General features: G+C 33.2%; 2 protein-coding genes across 2 annotated transcripts in view; one reads left to right on the forward strand and one right to left on the reverse strand.

Annotated features, from left to right (window-relative positions):
- LOC140443451 (tyrosine-protein kinase Src64B-like) overlaps positions 1–20,061 on the forward strand; it is a 459,485-nt gene that overhangs the window by 153,476 nt on the left and 285,948 nt on the right. The gene's annotated exons all lie outside the window — the stretch shown is intronic.
- Positions 13,401–20,061, reverse strand: part of LOC140444347 (uncharacterized) — a 29,564-nt gene continuing 22,903 nt past the window's right edge. Inside the window, exon 4 of the mRNA XM_072536096.1 lies at positions 13,401–13,631. Coding sequence (XP_072392197.1) covers positions 13,401–13,631 — 231 coding nt within the window. The remainder of the gene's footprint in view (positions 13,632–20,061) is intronic.

Raw genomic sequence — 20,061 nt, forward strand, 5'->3', positions numbered from 1 at the left:
TTTCGAAGTCATTTTTGGCATTTTGGCATCGAACTTTTGGCATTTTAAATTTTTTGGGTAAATCAAAAACAATCCAAAATGACTAAAAAGTTAAATACACAGAGAAAAACGTTCTCTTTTTTATTTTTGCTAAAAAAGAAGAAAAAATCTTTAGTTATAGAAAAGATAGTGAGGTAAAAACTTTATCGCATTTATATTATCAAGGCGCTACTGACTTGAGCAAATTAACTTGCACGTATGCTGTGCGTCGATTTAGTTATATACAAGATTTCGACAAGGAAAGAGATCATAATAGCAAGTGTAGCCCACGTATTAATTCATAGTATACCTAAACAGAAAAAAGTCAGGATAAGCGTTGGTGGATAACACAGTTGTATAGAAGCAGGCGTATATAGTGGATCCGTTTTGTTAAGAGATTTAAAATTTAAAGAGACTAGTGGACAGTTTTAAAATTTTGTTCGTATATCTTCGATAGATTTTGAAAAACTAATCAATATGATCGGATGAAAATAAGCAAAATAGATACGAAATTTAGAACCGCTGTTCCGTTTAAAGAATGACTAGCTATAACTCTAACTATAACTGAGCTTTCGACTTCCTAACTTTCGACTTCCTCTCTGAAGTTTTCATCACAGTTTCCGTGTCGGAGTCTCCTGAGCTCCCAGATAACGTCACTTGTACACTTCTGACTGCACTACCACTAGTAAAGACAGTCCATTTATACTGTCGATGGTGACGTGGTTCACTGACTCGTGAACCATATCGAGAAGAGGTCTCCACGTTGAACGCAACCGGGTGCCGTCATCTCTTTTGTTGAGACAATTCGGGTGTTTTTAGATCTCTATGGATTCTCGGATAATTTTTGGTTTAAAGAAACAGATGGGGGCTATAGTTCCGTAATTTTAAAAATAAGTCTGTGACTTGTATGAAGATGATGTTGGCCTAGAGCTGAAATTGAATCGGAATTGCGTACGGAAATTGAATATTCACAGATCTGATTTTGGATTCTTTGATTATTTTGCCTATGTAAAACCTAGAGTCCCAAAATTGACATTTTAAGCAAATTTAGCTTATTCGTGTGAGTTTTAGGGTTCAGTGGCATTTTCGTCTCTAGCGACTGGAGTAATAGTCAAAGCTTGTATAAAAAGTTCTGTGAATTGGATTTTGAATAGAACACTTCGTGTATTTAAAACACAACGCGTGGTTTTGTTACTCAAAATGTGTCCCACAACCAGTGAAAAAAATTGCATTTCCGATCAAATTGAGTTTAAATACTGACTGGCATTAAATGAAAATAATTATTTTATTATTTTACTATAATTATTTTATAGTATTATTGTTTATCATCCGTGCATGTAAAAAAATCAAATCAGAAAAGTTTCGGGAGCAAAATTGACAAAACGTATGTTTGATGCGTACGCTTTTCTATACAAAAGTAAAGTTGTTAAACATGTTTTTCAACAATTTGATTTTATTCGTGAACACAATTAACGCAAAAGATAGAAAACAATAATTAAAAATAGTGTTAATTTAAGACTATCAACGTAGAGATGGCGTGTTGATCGTCTGTGCACGGCACAAGAACCTTGTGCCATGCAAAAATGAAAAAAAAATGCGAAAAGATATCGTGCATCTATTGCATAAAGAACATATGTGTACCTCGGAGGTAAAGGACACTATGTCCATTTTTATCGAAATTTAGATTATGGCACTTTTGAATACAACTTTTCTGGCTCTACACATAGGTAAACCATGCTATGTCCAGAGACAATTTTACGGCAAGTTGCCGACTTTTTAATAAACACCAAGTCCACTTCCAGTCAGAGGTAAACAACACCATGTGGACTTGGTGTTGTTTACCTTGACGATATGTGTGCACCGTCATTCACCATCCCCACATAGTGTTATGTACCCTTCTACATTTCCCGTCATATAGAAATGGTACACTTTTTTTTCAATGTAAACCATTGTTCAGACCAGAGATATATAAGAGAGCCTCTCTTACATATCTCTGGTTCAAACTGGAGACAATGGTTCGTGAAACAATTCATTGTTGCCATCACAGATAACGGAATTGCACTAAATCTAAATAAAAAAAATAACGTTCAAAAATGTGTTTAGATAAATATTATTTTTATTATTAACAACAAAAAACGGTATCTAATAAATTTAATAACCAGAGAGACGGTTGAGTTAATGTCCAAAATGTTTGAAGAATTTTTTAATAATGGAGATATGACAAAATACTATTATTTCAGCAGTTTCGAATTATAATACATATATTTAAATTCCAGACTTGTTCACTGTAAAAGTTATTCATTTTGTATTAATTTCAAATTCAATTTTTAATTTTTCCAGTGTGTTTTATTTATTCTAGTATGCCACAACTCAATACAGTTTTGTGCTACACTTTACGAGAAACGAATGACAGCTCTCGATTTGAAATTAAACATAATAATTTAAAGTCATGTCTCAATTTTTTATTTTTTAACATTATTTTTGAATTAAAATATTTTCATAAATTATAATAAAACACGATTCAAGTCCTTCTTTTAGCTGGTTTGTTAGCTGGATATTGATAAAATCTATGAGCCTCTAAGTGGTGAAAGCTCAGAATCGGACGACAATGATATGAGACGTATAAGTAAACCAGCCAAAACAAAGGTAAAAGAGAAAGCTATTATTACTCCTACGATTAGCGATTAGTGGGGCAATAAAAAAATCTTCTTTAGGACGATTTATCCCTAAGCAGTGATGCAGGTAATTTCAATGAACATAATGAAGTTATTTTAGAAGAAGAGAAAAGTGTTAAAAGAAATGTATAAAATATAACTAAGTGCAAACAAAAAGGTAAAAAACTTGTAGTAAATGAACAAAATTGGGCCTGTAATGTTCGCAAACGAAAAATAGCTGGTGGGAAAGAGTATCTCAGTAAAAGAGGCAAAGACATGCCTGCAAAAATGTTAAAGCCTCCTTGCATGTGTCGCATGAAATGCTCTGAAAGATGGCCAGAATACGAAGGACAAAAAATTTTCAACTCATACTGGACTGAGACAAACGTTTCAGATCTTAAAAAGCAATTTATCTTCTCATGTATCGACATCCAACCTACTCTTCGACCAAGAAAAAAAGATCTAAATTCTACCAAATCTAAAAATAATACACTACACTACCATTTTACAGTGAACAATCAGCTATTGAAGGTGTGCAAGGTTATGTTTGTAAACACACTTTGTATATCTAATTTAGTAGTAGTAAATATGTTGAAAAAAATTGAGCCAGGAGGTATAATAAAAGCTGATCAAAGAGGTAGACACATGCCAACCAATAAAACTCCTACCGAAACCATAAATAGTATACATCAACATATTAAATCATTCCCAAAATACGAGTCATTATTGCAGAGAAAGGAGTAAGGGAGATTATCTGGGCACAGAACTTACAATAGAAAAGATGTATCAACTGTACATTGATGAATGCAATGAAAGACATGTAGATCCAAAGCTCAGAGCAAAAAAGTGGTTGTACGCAGATATTTTTAATAAAGACTTCAAGTTATGAAACTTCAAGTACCGAAAGATATATTTGCGATACATGCAGTACATTCACCGCTCAATTAAGAAATAATCTTACTGCAGATGAACTAACCAGTGTACAAGCTGATCATGATGCTCACCTAATTGAATCTAAAACTCGGTATAACTTAAAAATAATTGGACTTTATAATAGCTAAAGAGTCACCACAATACAAAGTACTATCTGGTGATTTGCAAAAATGTTTGCCTTCACCACTAACAAACAATTGTATTAGTTTCTACAAAAGGAAGCTTTGGATATTAAATTTTACATTACATGATGCCAGTGATTCTTCTGTACAATGTATAATGTGGGACGAATCGAAAGGGGCCCGAGGTGCAAATGAAATTGCCTCGTCAATTTTGAAATGGGCTGACAATACAATTCCAGGTAGTCAAGTAGAGGACATCACTCTTTGGACCAATAACTGCTATGGACAAAATAAAAATATAAGTATTATAATGTGCTATTTTTGGATACTGCAAATAAAGACGATCACTCAAAAGTTTTTACTGAAAGGGCACACACATATGGAAGCAGACACTGTTCATGCTTTAATCGAAAGAAACTCTCCAATTTGGCCATTTTAACACCATGGGACTGGCAACAACTAGTTAGGCAAACATCAGGTAAATACACAGTGCACAATATGGAACTTGCAGATTTCAAAAACTTCAACAAAACGCTGTTCGATAAGAAATTGTCATCTAATCCTCCTTTTGTAAGTAGAAAAAAAAATGTTAATAAAGACTTTGTTCTACTGTCAACATGTATTTTCCTACAAGTTCAACAAGAACACATTGGAAAGTTTTTTTATAAGACCGATTTCAATAATCAAAATATGTATGAAGTGGACTTCATGAGGTATCGAAGACAGCAAGTAACGTTTCCAGCCCAATTAAATCAACTCTCAGTAATCCCATTACCAATCACAAAACAAAAGTACAATGACTTAATTGCATTACTGCCTTTTGTTCCGTCAGTTTGTCATGCGTTTTATCAAAATTTAACACATAGCGATGTAGCCACAAACGATTACCCACACGAAGATGAAGATGATATGGAGCATCTTTAACAATTTTGAAACTTGTCGTCTATAATTTTACATAATTATTATAACATTATAATATTTACCTCTAATAAAATAATAGTATAGGCTGTTTAACGTGTTAGTATTGTTTATTTCGTAAAGACCTTAACATGCAATGCCACATTATTTAAAAAAGTTGTTAGAGGTAAACAACACTATGTCCAACTACACATTTTAAAAAAAAATTTAAATAATGAACGGTAAACCTCAGATATATAACACTTCATGGAATGAAAAACGATTATACACACCACAATAATAATATATTAATCTTCGTTAAATATAAGAAACATTGGAGTATTTACTGATTACAAATTTAAAAAATTTTAAAACTGCTCTCCTGAAAAAGTAAGAAAATGGACATAGTGTCCTTTACCTCCGAGGTACCGATATATACACGCATTTGTTTTTAAAATTTCATACATATTTTATTTAGTTTGATTATAAGGCAAGGGTTTGCATGCTAGCTAAACATTTAACACCGATCGATGGAGTGCAATAGAACTTCTATATATTATAAATAATGCATCATAGGAATGCATAATTTAAACGACTACCGATAGTCTTTGTTTTGTATATCAATAATGATGAATTAATTCAACAGAAACGCTCCTGTACACTTCCTCAGTAAGATCTAAATAGGTCAAGAGAGCATAATATATTGCTCCACCCTCGTACGTCGTTCGCTTCTTCAGATCCATTAATAACTCGAGCGTGTTTTTGTGGCCTCGTATATCCGGCGAACGTTCCAACAAGAAAAAGAAAATGATTCAGATGTTGAATGACTAATGGCAAAATGAAAAAATATCCAATGATGAATAATTTATGATTTTCCTGCATTGAACTGTGTGTTTAATAGAGTGTGCAAGAAAGACGAATTATCCTTAGAGGTTTGCAATTAAATATTTGTAAAAATTAGTATGGATAATCTAAAGTTGTTATGAAGGTTTAAAAAAAGCTACAATAACCGATAATTTCATTTTTATAAATATCTACTTTTTTTCATTTACGTGAAAATTATACACGTGGAAAGATCCCCTTGTACCCGCACTTTACATTCAACTTTCCTCATTGATCTGATGGATGATATGTGATCAATGACAGATCTGTTTTTCCAAAAATCTTTTTGGGAGGATCCTGTTATATTGTCAGTATACTGTGCAAATCGTATCAGGGACAAAATTTTGTATGCCTTATTAAAAAGGGAAATCCCTCTAAAGTTGGAACAGACAAGCACGTTTCTTTTTTGTCCGTATATAATGTCATATTTTGTCTGGCATATAATTCCAGTATTCCAATGTATACCTTCTGGTAAAGCGCGTTGTTGCCATACCTTTGTTAATACCATTGTTACCATACCATTATTAACAGTTTGCGAAATGTTACCGCTGCAAAGTGTTTGACTGCCGCATTTAAATATTTTTGAGGGCAAGTTATCTGCTCCGGGTGACTTGTTTTTGACTATAGATTGAATTGCTTTATTCTTTTCTTCCAAAGTTGGTAGCCTAGTTTCCCCCTGATCTAGTTCTATCATCTCTACCTCCAGCTCTACTGTCTCCAGTAAGTAGCGTACTAAAGTGTTCTTGCCACCTTCTCAGTACTTATACTCTGTTGTTCAAAAGAATTCCATTATCAGCCTTGACTTGGTTCGCTTATGGCTTGAAAATTTTATTTTTATGTGAACTTGTCTGTAAAATTATCTGTGTACGTGTTCTCTATTTAATGTTTCCATTTCTTCGAACGATTTGTTGCCATTTTTTCTGTTTGTGCCTTTGTTTTTCCTCTCTTGTCTGTACTCAATATTCTTCAACATTGCTCCTAGTCCTCCTGTTCATCATTTTCAGATACGCGTCATTCTCCTCTTTGGTTACTTGTTTACATTCCTCATCAAACCAGTTGTTTCGCTGCCCTTTTGCTACCTCATCGACTTCATATGTGTGTTAAATTAATGGAATCTACTTCAGTTCTGTAATGTTCTGATAGCTTACGGTCTATCCATACTTAAAAGTTTCTTACGACTTCAGTATATTTTAATTTATCGACGTTATATTTGATTGATGGATTCGACCGTTACTTGATGGAAATTCATTTTATCTAACAGTAAAACACTGAAAAATTTTGTTTTCAACACTTCCACAAAATTTATTTTCTCTATTATATTTGATTATTTTTGGCTTAGTCTTATCGTTCCTGGCTTTGGATATACGTGCTCTGGGACTTTCAGCTATGAGATAGTGAATATATCTGAGTGAATATTAGCGCCTCTATAACTTCTACAGCCTAGTACATTTGATCCATGTCTTGATTTTGGTCTATCTGATTTTGGGTCTGTTGATCTGGGGATGTTTACGTCACTTTATGTATACGCTTATGTTGGAAGTATGTACTACTGATCGTCATATTCAGAGATGCTGCGAAATTTACAAATTATCATTACATTCTTCGTGTATGCTATGAGGTTGTATGGTTGATCTGTACATCTGTTCTTGTCCTACCCTAGCCATTATGTTCGCAGTAATCAACTTAACATGGTTATTGAGACATTGTCTTTATGTTTGTTCTAATTTCCCATAGAAATCTTCTTTTTCTGTCTGTTTTATCCTCAGTGGGAGCATGTGCATTTATGAGACTGTAGTTAAAGAATGTTCCAAGTATTCTTAGAACACATATTCTATGATCTCTAGCGTCAAAACCTATTATTAGGTTACTAACTTTTTTGCTGACTACAAAGACTACACCAAAGATATGTTGCATTTCTTGGCAGCTATAGTATATTGTTTTTAAATTCTTCTGGATAGTACATGTCCTTTCAAATCATACCTTCTGTATAGCTGTTATGTCCATATTATATTTGTTAAGAGTATCTAAGAGGCATCTCATCGCTTCTGCAGAAGTACCTGTTTTCACGTTCCATGATCCAAATCGAATGTCTCACATTCTAAACAAAATTAAATGATGGTTTAAATTTATGTTGTAGTACATTTTTCTATTAGAATATGTGGGGCTTCCTGTTGTAAGACTTCTATAATAATAAACAAAGATATACGAAACTAGTTGTCCAAAATATTGTAAAACTATTTATTCTTTACGATTCTCTCTTTGGAGCAAAGATCAAATCAAACACAAAGACGAATGATATAAAAATGTTCGCTATTAGTGTAACATACAACATAGTAAGATTTACTTGTAAAACAACGAGAAATTAAACTCTACATATTTTACATTAACATAAAACGCTGTAGTACCTAATTAAGATGCGACAAAACCAAACAAGTTTTCGAAATTCAACTAATCAAACAAAAAAAGTGATAATGAATGAAATAAACAACATAATAATAAAAATAATCAAAAATGAAGAAGTTTTAATGGAACCTGCGGTCATTGCGTTGCCAATTTGACTGATAAATAATAAAATTGACGGAGCGACAACACTGTTTTGTGTATCTATACTACGAGTATGGTACACCCTAAGCACAGTTACGCTACGTGTCGTATTCCGTTATGCCCTCACTTTACTTTAAAAACTTTTACATGCAACTTTAACAAACAAAAAATCCATAAGGAGAACAGACATTATTCCAATAATTTCTAAAATTTAAATCGCCTGAATACAGATATCTGTTGAATTATAGAGTATAATGGTTGTCCCTATGAGGAATGCGTGAGAATGTCTAACACTCAGTGTAAAATTATATGCATTCTCGCTATATTAAATTTCCAGCTATATGGCTATATCTGACCTACTATCTGGTAGAGAATTTTGAAAGGAATATTAGGTTTATTATGTGGCGTCTACTATAACTGCCAAAAGTTTATGGCTCTTCGTTATATAATGATGCCATAAACCTTCGTATTTTTACCTCTGGTCCATAAAGGTAATAATAGAAATGCAAATTATTACGTATTTGAATGGATATGTTTTTTAATTGTTTTTTTTTTGCGATTTCAACTTCAAAAATGTTTTGGAGACGAAATATAATGAAAAATAATACTGTTTATAAAGTAACAGAATAAAATCAAATCACTTGCCTAATCAATCTTCTTCACCTTCTTCCTAATTTCTTAATATGCTTGCGCCTGTTCGGGTTCCTTATTACTCACCGGCACGAAAAATGGAGCACTTGCATTTTTAAAATAAAAACATTAAATTTTAATTCTCTTTAAACTTTTATTATAATAAAGTAAACTCAAACGAAACAAACTGTTTTAAGTAATTTCTAATAAAACTCTAAGTGCTTATCCAAAAAAAACGGTGTTCTCGAAATGAGGACCGCTACCTGAACAGCCAAAATAAGTGCACCGAATTACGGACCGAACGAGATTTTAATGAGTAAGAAAATATTTAATAATAAAATATAATTTTAGATTTAGTTGATTTTGAGCTTTCTTGAAAGGTAGTCAAAATGAAAAAAGAGGTTAAATCTTTGTAAATGGGTATATTTTAAAAAACCCTTAAAAGGGGCTACATCAAAAACACGTACGTTTTCGGAACAACAGTTCCATCATCAGGTTAAAAATACAGGTTACCATGCCTGAGCCACCAAAATATTAGGGTAAAAACCCTTTAAAATATATAAAGTTACCAAAGATTGTACATAATGTTATTAATATTATTTGATGTTTAATATTTTAATTAAATTTTACTTCAGGTAACATACACCCATGCTTTAAGTGAGTTCCAGTGTCCGGAGAGTAAACCTCTTCAAACGGACTTCAGCTGGTAACTCTGAAGTCTTCAGTTTCAGCGTCATTTTGTTACATTACTTACGTTTTTTTCCTTAATTTTTAAATTTTTATCTACTTCAACTATTATCTACTAAACAGGTATTTGTTCAAAAGTTAAATTTTTATTAGAAATTACTTAAAACAGTTACTTTCGTTCGTTTTCACGTTATTATAATAATGTATATACTGTCGGTTTACAACGTTCTTCGACGTCTTCCGATTTCCAATCTCCATCTCATTCTATCGTTCCATAGATCGTCCTCTAGTTCTCTTTCTCTGATTTCTTTATCAACTTCTTCTCTCCAACTTCTTCTAGGCCTTCCTGGTCTCCGCCTACCTCTTGGTTGCCATTCAAGAATTTGTCTTGGTATTCTATTCTCCGGCATTCTCCTTACGTGTTCGTACCATCTGAGTTGTGTCGTTTTGATGTCATCAACAATATTATGTGTAACCCCCATGATTTCTCGGACTCTCTCGTTTGTTATTCTGTCGCGTCTGGAGATTCCCGCCGAGCGGCGCCAGAAGTCCATTTCTGTTGCTCTAAGCATTTTCTCTGTTCTGTCTTTTAGGGGCCACAATTCGCATCCATATGTTGTGATACTTTGTATTATGGTGTTGTATATTCTTCTTTTATTTTCTTTAGAGATGTTTTTATCCCATAGTACGCTGTTCAGTAAGGCTATGCCTTTCCTTCCCTATGTATTTCGTTCCTTAATGGCTGCATCTAATATATCTACTCGTATATAATAATAAAAGTTTAAAGAGAATAAAAATTTTAATTTTTTATTTTAAAAATTCAAGTGCTGCTTTTATCGTGCCGGTGAGTGTAGTAACCACTAGATTTCTTCAATTTCGTCCATCTTAATCTAGTTCTTTTAATGACATCATCATTTATTTCTCCATGGCTTTGTAATACCTATCTTATACTCGAAGTACGAAATAGTTGTCACTGAACTCTCTACCCAGTGGGTAGAGAGGGTTTAGTGACAACTATTTCGTAGAGAGAAAGTCGAGAGTTATTTATATTTCCAGTTAGTTCCTTTATTTTTTTTGAGGAGAAATTGATTATTGTCTTTTTTCTGTAAGTCTTCTATCTCTTCACATTTTTCTGTAAGTCACTTCTCCTTTGCCACCACTATCTTACTTCATCATTAATACTCTTTTAGATATTCAGATATTCTTTAAATTTTTTACTTCTCATTTAATATTTTGTTAGTTATTTTTTAAGCAGTTTTTCATTTAAACCTTCTTAAAGTAAATATATGATGGCTAGGATCGAATTGATTGAGAGTAGCGAATCTTTAGAAATAACCTCTAGATCCGTAACGCTCGCCTCAGCATTTTACTATAGAGAAAAAAAAATAATACGTCAGTATAGAAGCTTCGATTAAAAAAAAAAACAAAATAACCACCACATTATCAGCAAACACAACGTCAATGAATATTTATTTGGAACTACTCTGTTATCTGCTATGTTTCGTATACCTATTAAGCTGTTGTTTACTCACTGTATCTGACCATCAATAATTACTCTTTGCCATGTTTTCATAGTATGGATAAATAATTGTATCTCCTTATAATTTTTATATTGTGATTGATCTTTGTGTTATATGATAAATAACAAAATTAGATGCCTTTTCTATACATCTGTAGGAAATACTTTTGATTAACAGGATCTTTAGACAATTATTGTTGTAATAATAATTGAAATTTACGACTCTGTTTTATTTGGATTACAATTCCTCCCACGCTACATCAGTCAAATTGATTGCATAACTGTAACAATTTTTTTATTAGAATCCTAGACATTGGCGCGCAAAGAACCAGTAATGCCATTTTATTCGATCGTTAGCTACGATGTAATACTATGTTATTAAATATTTTATGTTGTTTACATTTTATATTTTCTTCAAGTCGCCTCGGGATAAAACAAATTGATCTAAAAATTATGATATTTATTATATTGATTGAAGAATGTAACTGCAAGTACCGTTTTATCGTATCGATACTTAACGATACTGTAAAAAAAAGAAATGCCGGTAAAAGATCTTTTTGAAGTAGGTAATGAATCAGACATAAAATAACAATTGAAGGGCTTGGGGGAAAAAGGTAACAAGCCACAAAAGTAGAATATGGAGAAAACCTAGTTTGAAACTTTCAATCAAATCCTTAAATCAGAGTTTTTATTATAAAACAACAATATTTTTTTAAATGAAGCTTTATTCTGAATATAACAAATTATTTACAAACTAAAAAAAAAACAAACGCAACTCTTAACTAAAAGAGAAAAAATATTTTTCTTGAGTAACGTGGCTTACTCCTTTTTTACAAAAACATTGTTGTAAGATTTTCTTATCTAAGATGATATCTCTATTTTACTCGTCAAAGTCAAAATTCTCCGCTTCCGGATCTTCTGCGAGGCCTATTGACTGTTGTCGAACGCCCAGATCAACGTAAAAGTCGTGATAAACTAAAGGAATATAGTTCCCTTAAATTTTTTAGCTTATTTTCGTTAAGACGTACAGATGTGGTATATTTTGGAGGAAGATCTCTTAGATTTTTTATTCGATTTCCATCTTTTACTCCTCGCTTACCAATATTGACCGATTTAAACTCTTCATTTAAACAGTGTTTCACAAGCATTGTGTTGGGTTTATTCGCCTCAAATCTAAAACATCTAACTTGACTAAAACGTAAAGGTTCTTTTTCGTCTGTCGTCTGTTTTTTGTTACTTACCTTTGCAGCTCGTCAAAGGAAATAAAATATTTTTGTTGCATCTTGATAACTTCAAATGGATTGTTTTTTTTGGATTTTATTATAACGTCGCACCATTGATTGGGATGATAGATTTGTGTGGTAAATTTCTTTTTCTTCCCAATTAGGGCGAAATCACGATCTGAGGGTAAGCGCATATGCCCACTTACAAGAAAACGATGTTCGATAGCCAAAAACTGTTTTTCTCTGACTATTTGCGTATATACTGACATCAGAGCCCAGTTTTTATTTTGACCCCCACAGTTATCGGTGTAAATGATAAGCTCTTTATTGTCAGTATTTGTTAGGAACATTTCGATATATTTCAGTAGTGCACTGGCAATTTCATCACTACCCCTTTTTGCCACATTTTCGGTCCAAGTGAACATGTACCCCTGCTCTCTGTTGCAGTTATGGATGCCCAAATTGTACATCCATGCCTTTCTCAAATAAAATGCTTTTCCCACAGTCAAATTCGGCACTGACAATGCCTGTTGTAAATCAAATGAAATTACTTCCTTTTCATCTGTTAATTTGGCATGTGCAGACTCTTTTATCAAGTCCTGTTGCATCGCCTCAACCCTTCTTTGATGCAACACTAACTTTAACTTAATTTGTTGACATTCTTCAGCATTTTCTTTATTTGATTCGAGCGAGACATTGTATGAATCGCATGTTTGGCATGTATCCGTTTTTGACAGTTTAAATACTATATTAAATTGCGAACAAAAAACTCTTCTGTAATAATTTTCTTTCACTGGACAATATGTTTGGCATTGCACCAAGGTATATAATCTGTATATAAAGATGATATGGACAAATCGTGATTGATGTAAGTGCGGTCGGGGTTATCTTGCCTGCTGTAATGGCTGAAATATTTGGGTATTGCTTGAATATGTCGATGGATGGACAGAATTCTCTCTTCAGATATTTTGTTTTTTCTGTTCGTATGTTTTCCTCGCTTATCAGTTTTTGGAATAGACTTTCCTTCCTTTATTTGGCAACAGATATTATATATCCGCTTTTTTGACTGCTGGAGACCATGAACTGCCAAAAATTCAGATTTGCATACTTCTTTGTCGGTGGCATTAATCTTTATATAGTATTTAAATGATACACTTCTACAAGACGTTTGGCGTTTGATTTTTTTTGGGTAATTTGGGAATGCATTTTATTCTACCAAATAAGTAGTTAATTTGTTACTGTCGAGTCCCTAGATTCCAAAATGCATGAAAAATTTCTTCTTTTTTCCCAATCAGGCTTGTTCAACATTTGTGTTTGCATTTACATGGTTCACCAATAGCTTTAGGTTCCATTTCAGTCCCTTGGTATGTTTTGTACTCAGATTTCTTCTTGTTTTCTCCCAGTCCCTTTTCATAGAATGAACTTTTCTCCAGCGTGAGGGCGTTGAATTTTCTGGAAAACTTTGATAACCTCTAGAAATATCTTGTTTCTGATCCGAGGGATCGTTGGACTCATTTTCGTCCTGAAAAAAAAAAAAAAAGATGTATAATTTTTTGCAATAAGGTAATAAGCCACACACATTTTTCGTAGAAATTCTGCTAGGCATATGAACAAAAATACTGCAGCCGGAGATATAACGCAGTACACATCGTAGTTACACAACATTACTGCGTTATGTAGACGTATTGTACGTAAAGGCAACAATACATATTTCGATACATAAATACATATTTAACTATGTTTTCTATTAATTGAAGTGAATTATTATGACAGTTGGAACTTACTTTTCTCGCTCTTAGTGTGAGTTCAGCTATTTACTATACTTGCATTGAAAACTATCTTGAAGGGTCTAAACTTTCTTTTTTTATTGTTGGATTCATGTTGATTTCTCCAAACATTCAGTGATTTTGATGTCTCACCCAAATAATAGTTTTTGCATTCACTGGATATTTTATAGATACAGTATTTCTTTGTTGTTCATTATTTGCTTTCTTTTAATTACAATGTTTTGGTTATTTTAAATGTTATTCGTAATTTACACTGCGTGTTTGTATATTATCTGTTTGTTTATTATTCGTTTATGTATTGTGTGGTTGTATTTGTATATTGTGTTACATTATGTGTAATTGTAATTGATATGTCTCAGACTTTTATGCCAGTACAAGTACATGACCGTTTTGTAGTGTAATTTTCCTCGTCACAACGGACTTGCTTGAAAATTTGGATTTAGGCTCTTATCCTCCAATTTACTTGTGGACTTGACCCAAGATTGCATTTGCTTGGGGGTAAAAGCCACCCTTCTCGGGAGTGAAAAAACGTACGTTCAAAATAAGTCCGGAAATAGATATATTGACTAATCCTAAGCAACTTTTGTTCAATAGAGTTTTTTACTAAGTCAATACTTTTTGAGTTATTTGCGAGTGAAAATGTTAAGTTTTCAAAAGAGAAGCCACGTTTTCAGACGGTTTTTCACAAATAACTCAAAAGTATTTTATCAAAAAAAAAATGTTCTTAGCAAAAATGTAGATTATACAAAAACTTGATGTGCTTATTAAGTTTGTAAAACCAGTAAAAGCGGAGTTCTAGCTGATGAAAAGTAGGTTCTTAACGCATAACCAAAAAATGACGCACTTTCGGAAAAAACGTCGTGAAAATCACCCACTAATTAGCACCCCAAATAACATTAATCGTTACCGCTTTTCAGTTTATTTTATTTATCTATTGTTTATATGATCTGTAAGTTTAACTGGTTCAAAGTGCTTATTTTTGAAAAAAATTGGTTTTGAAGTAAACAAACAATTTTTGAAATTTTGCAAAATAACTTTGGTATTAGTGATACGAAAAATCTTAAGAGTAACAAAATAGAGGTTTTGCTTTTTTGAACATTTTGGTTTGGTTTTGTTTTTCTGTAACTAAAATTGCTTAAGATATGGCTTTTCAACCCTTTTTCGAATCCCTTTTGTAATTTTTTTGAATAAATTCATTTTGACGCTGCATTTTTTCTCTTAATGCAAATTGTTGCCTTACTTGTCGACCCCTACGAAAAGTACTAAATTCCTGACTTCAACTGAACTCTTCCCTATTAGAGTTCTCAAGATTCATTAAGAATTGTAGAATTTAATAGTAAAATAGCAGTTTTTTTATTTTTTTGCCAGTTTTAGCCGATATTCTGAAAATGTATTAAAAACAAGAAGACAAGACAAGACAAGTTAGAGTGTAGAGAGACAAAAAGGAGACAAAGATGCACATTTGTCTTTCGCTATTTTTATTCTACCAACATATTCTGAAGTCCTTCTATTTTATAGTGATACATCTACAAAAGCTGTAATTTTTAATTTTACTTGAAACTTTTTTTTCGAAACATAATATTTTTACAATGTTCTCCCTACAAATATATATACTGTATTAATGTTTCTTAATTCCCAAAGTAGTTGAACTGAATTAACTATGAAGAAACAGGTTATTCGCAACGCCATAATCAAAACTACAAATCCTCTGTGACAACATAGCAGCTGTCAAATCATAATTATCCCTTGTTACCTTGAAGTAGTAATCAGAAGAGTGTTCGGATTCAATTTAGAACAAGCTTATTGTCTTATTGGTTTATAAAACAATTTACAGTTGATCCCGTTAAATGATGACAATGAAAATTATATTGTTAAAATAATATGGAGAATTATATTGTTATATTTTATTTATATTAATTTATTTAAAAATATCCACATGAAAACATTTTTTTTTTGTAATAGTCATCTCAGTTTAGAACTAAGACAAAGAATGATTAAGTGCTATATTGTGTCTGCACTTTTGTAAGGAGCATAAGTGTGGACACTAAAAGTATCAAGTATGAACAGAATTGAAGCATATTAAATGTGGATTCATAGACGGACGCTGAAGATACCTTGAACGGCAAGAAAAACTAATGAGGTAGTACTAAGGAGGGTCAATAAAGCATTGGTAAAGACGTTTAAACATCGGAAACTGTCTTATCTGGGACATTTTCCATCCAATGGCACTACATCTCAAATCGGGCCTTGGCCTCCTTCAACAGGCTTCTCCAATCATCTCGATTTGCCGCTGTTCTTTTCCATGAACGCGTTCCCAGGCAGTTCCTGGCATCCTCATCGAGTTCGTCTTCCCATCTCTTTTTAGGTCTTTGAACAGGTCTTTTTCCCTGCATTCTTGCATTTAATAATTTTCTGGGGATTCTATTCTCATGCATGCGGACCACGTGCCCTGCCCACCGTAATCTCTGCAGTTTAGTATGTTGTGCTAGAGTTGGTTCGCTATATTGCTCGTATGTTTCTCTATTATACCTAATTCGCCAGTTGTTGTTTTCACTTATTGGGCCCAGGATCCTACGTAATATTTTTCTTTCAAACCTTATCTGGGACATATAGTAAGGAAAAATTGAAACATTCATGAATGGACTCAAATATCAAATGCAGGACAATTATTCCATGTGACAGAAGATGAGGCCTTTACAATGGTGATAGCCAACGTCGGATAATTCTGATATGGCACGTGAAGAAGATATCCACCGTCTTTTAAGGTCGTAGCGTCTGAGTAATTTTCTTTGCCTTGGTGACGTATGACATGTAGGATATATACGAGTACATTGTTTTGCGGATTTATAGACCGTGATCTGGAATTATCTGTTCCTGGTGTTTCATCAGCGACTAAAGCAAACGTAGTAATTGATGCAACAACCGTCATAACTATGCATTGTTTGCTGCTATTCTGTCTCTACTACTAGCAGATTTGCTGTAAGTGCAACCTACTTCCACCAAGTAAATACACTGCAAGCAAAAGGGATTGTAGCAGGTATGTGAATACCGTGATTCACTATAAGTTTCCTAGATCTTCTGATCTTCTCATAGTCTTTTAATCTTCTTTCCATTTGATGGTTAGACAGTTCACTCAGTAGTGCGTTCTCAGCGTGGTCTCTAGCAGGATAACACTGGGTATTTGTATTCAATCTTATGACTTCGTTTACATAATGTATGTTAAATCGTGATGTTGAGTTCAAGTGTGGTTTGAGACATAACCGTTGTCATGTGCTAAGTATAACAAACTCACGCTTTAATTATTTGCATTTTTCTCGTTAATTTTTCATCGAAGTAAAGTGTCAGGTAGTTCTTTTCTGTTTTGATGGGTACAAGAGTATTGTCGATTCTAAACGCTAGCGAAGTGCCTTTTGTTTCTTAAATGTTACATGTCTTATCTTAACCTTTAAATATGATTTAATAAAATTGTATTACATATGTAGCCAGTCACTTAGTATTTACAATTTTTGCAACTATGTTAGGAAGGGTGAGTCAGTAATTTAGCAGATACTGTATAATAAGATCTAGTTGGTTGCGTAGATGTTTTAATTTATACAGCCATCTTTTGTGTCAGAATTTGTCAAAAGCTTGTTATATATCAGTGAATACGGAGGTACACTTTTTTTTGTTTCAAGCATTTTTCGATTTTATTCCCTATTTGGTGGCAATGTACAATTCTAAGATTTCTTTTATCTTATTCAGGAATATTATTTTTATTACTTATGATATAGTTGGTATCAGGGTCATAGGTCTTGTATGAGCTAACTTCGATTGGTGTTTTGCCCAATTTGGGGATTATATATATATATATATATATATATATATATATATATATAGGTTTTATCCAATTGGAGTGGAAAGTAGCACACACAGCAAGGTGTTAAATATTGTCAGTAGTACGATTGCTTCTCGTAGAAGATTCTTTATACGTACGATCTAATAAATCACATCTTGGAGTTTTGTGTCGATTTAGTTGTTTTCTAAGATACTATGTGGGATATAAAGTTCTTATTGGAAAGATCGACATAACAGATTCAATATGCTGCTTATTCAAAGTCAAAATAAATACGTAATGTGAAACATGGATGCATAAGACAATGATTTGAGGGCGTAGGCGTCATGAATACAATATTGTGAAATGATGTTTTATAGTGACCACAAAGAAGTGGATACAGAACGAATGAATGAAGGAAAGGAACTACATACTACTAGAAAATCTCAAGGGGAAGACGAAATAACAGCGGAAGCACTGAAAGAAGTGGGAGGCCTGAGAATTAAAATAATGTTCAAACTATCTTCAAACAAAAATGTCATTTATTTAGATATGTTAAAAAAAATTAAATTTTTACTCTTATAGTTGTAAGTATTGAAATATTCACTTTGTTTACATATAATAATTAATTATTCTAATAAATTTACAGTTTTCTCCTGAAGAAGTCACAAAATCGTGACGAAATATTGAGACAGAACAAATAGAGTTTTGTTTCCTACAGACCGATTGCTGATACTATAAATCAATATTTAAAACAGTACGGACGAAAAATAATTTGAAAAAAAAACGACACTCATTTTGGAGCCATTATCAGAGGGATATGGTTCCGTTCGAGTTCGGTGTCTCAATCGGCCTACTAACTTCACTCGTGACGTACCAATATCTTGTTCTCCAGAAATACGAGAATCTTTAAACGGCACTGAGGTCTCAATCTGCCTACTTCTCAGTATCGAGTGACGACCGGTCTGTGTACCTGTTTTTATACTCTCAGGATGCGCGGAAATGGTCTGAGCGGGATCGGTTGGGCGGGAAGTCGTCTTAAGCATCAGTCGTCATGCTATCGGTAGTCTTTTAGCGTCATCGCACGTGTTTAAGCTATTAGGGCGTTTTTCAATTTCGATTTCTTCTAGAATAATTCTCAATTTTAAGGAGCGGATATGAGCGATGGTTTTTGCTTTTTCGAAATCTTTGACCTGTCTGAATATTATGCTGGGCTGAACTAGTATCGGAGTGTTTTACAGATATAGAATGTTCGTAAATACGGTTGTGGATTCGTCGGTTTTTCTGTCCTATGTATCATCATCAACCTCCTATGTATATACGTGGACAATTGGAACGAGGTATTTCGTAGACACCATGGTCTTCATTGAGAATTTGGTCTTTTATGGATATGATGAGATTGGACAACTTGGAGTGAGTATTGAAGATGATTTTGATGTTTAGACGGTGAAGACTTCTACTGATCTTGTTAGTGACACCTTTGATAAAAGATAGAAAATTTTGCTTTGATCAGGCTGCAAGGTTTCTTTTTTGGATGGAATGGGGTTTAGATGTTTTTGAATGCTTCTCTTGAGTAAGAGTGTTTGCCTAATTGAATTGATTTCGGATGATCTGTGATTGTCGTCGCTAAGTCTTATGGAACCAAAAACAAGAGTATTGATAACTGAATTGAGTTGGGCGGGCTGGTGATGTGACTGGTCATTGAGATAACGGTTTGTATGGCTGGGTTTTCGGTACACGGAATTATCAAATTCTCAACGTGGTTCTTCCCGATAACTTAGTAGTTCTTAATATAACTTAATAAGTTATATTAAATTTTGATCTAAAGACGGCGTGTCCTTACCAAAATCATCAACCAAAATATATTAAGGTATTTTGGACACATAACCAAACGAAGTGAAGGTATGGAGAGATTGTTGGTTGAAGGGAAAGCAGATGGTAAAAGAACTCGAGGAAGGTGACCACTTCAATGGTAAAATCAAATAAAGAGTATCACCGATTACTCTTACTCTAAGGCAGCACACCTTGCACAGGAGAGGGAAGAATGGATGCCAACCATAAGTAGAATACCATAACGTCACCATACCCTTAGGTTAAGGTAAAGGACAATTGATGCATTTCGATTTGATCGATACCACTTAATTCGATTCATAATAAAAGGGAAACAAACACAGCATGGGCATTAAGGAAATGGTTCTTGTTAATCTGTCCATTCATGTGAATGGACTGCAACCATCCGAGAGATCTGCTAAGTTAGCTTGAAGAGACACACGTGTATACAAATGATGATGTTTGTTTGGCATATTTAGTTTAGCTTTTAAAAATGTATTTCTAATAGTATAATAATAATACGG

Source organism: Diabrotica undecimpunctata, chromosome 6 (genome assembly GCF_040954645.1).
Source record: "Diabrotica undecimpunctata isolate CICGRU chromosome 6, icDiaUnde3, whole genome shotgun sequence".
NCBI lineage: Eukaryota > Metazoa > Arthropoda > Insecta > Coleoptera > Chrysomelidae > Diabrotica > Diabrotica undecimpunctata.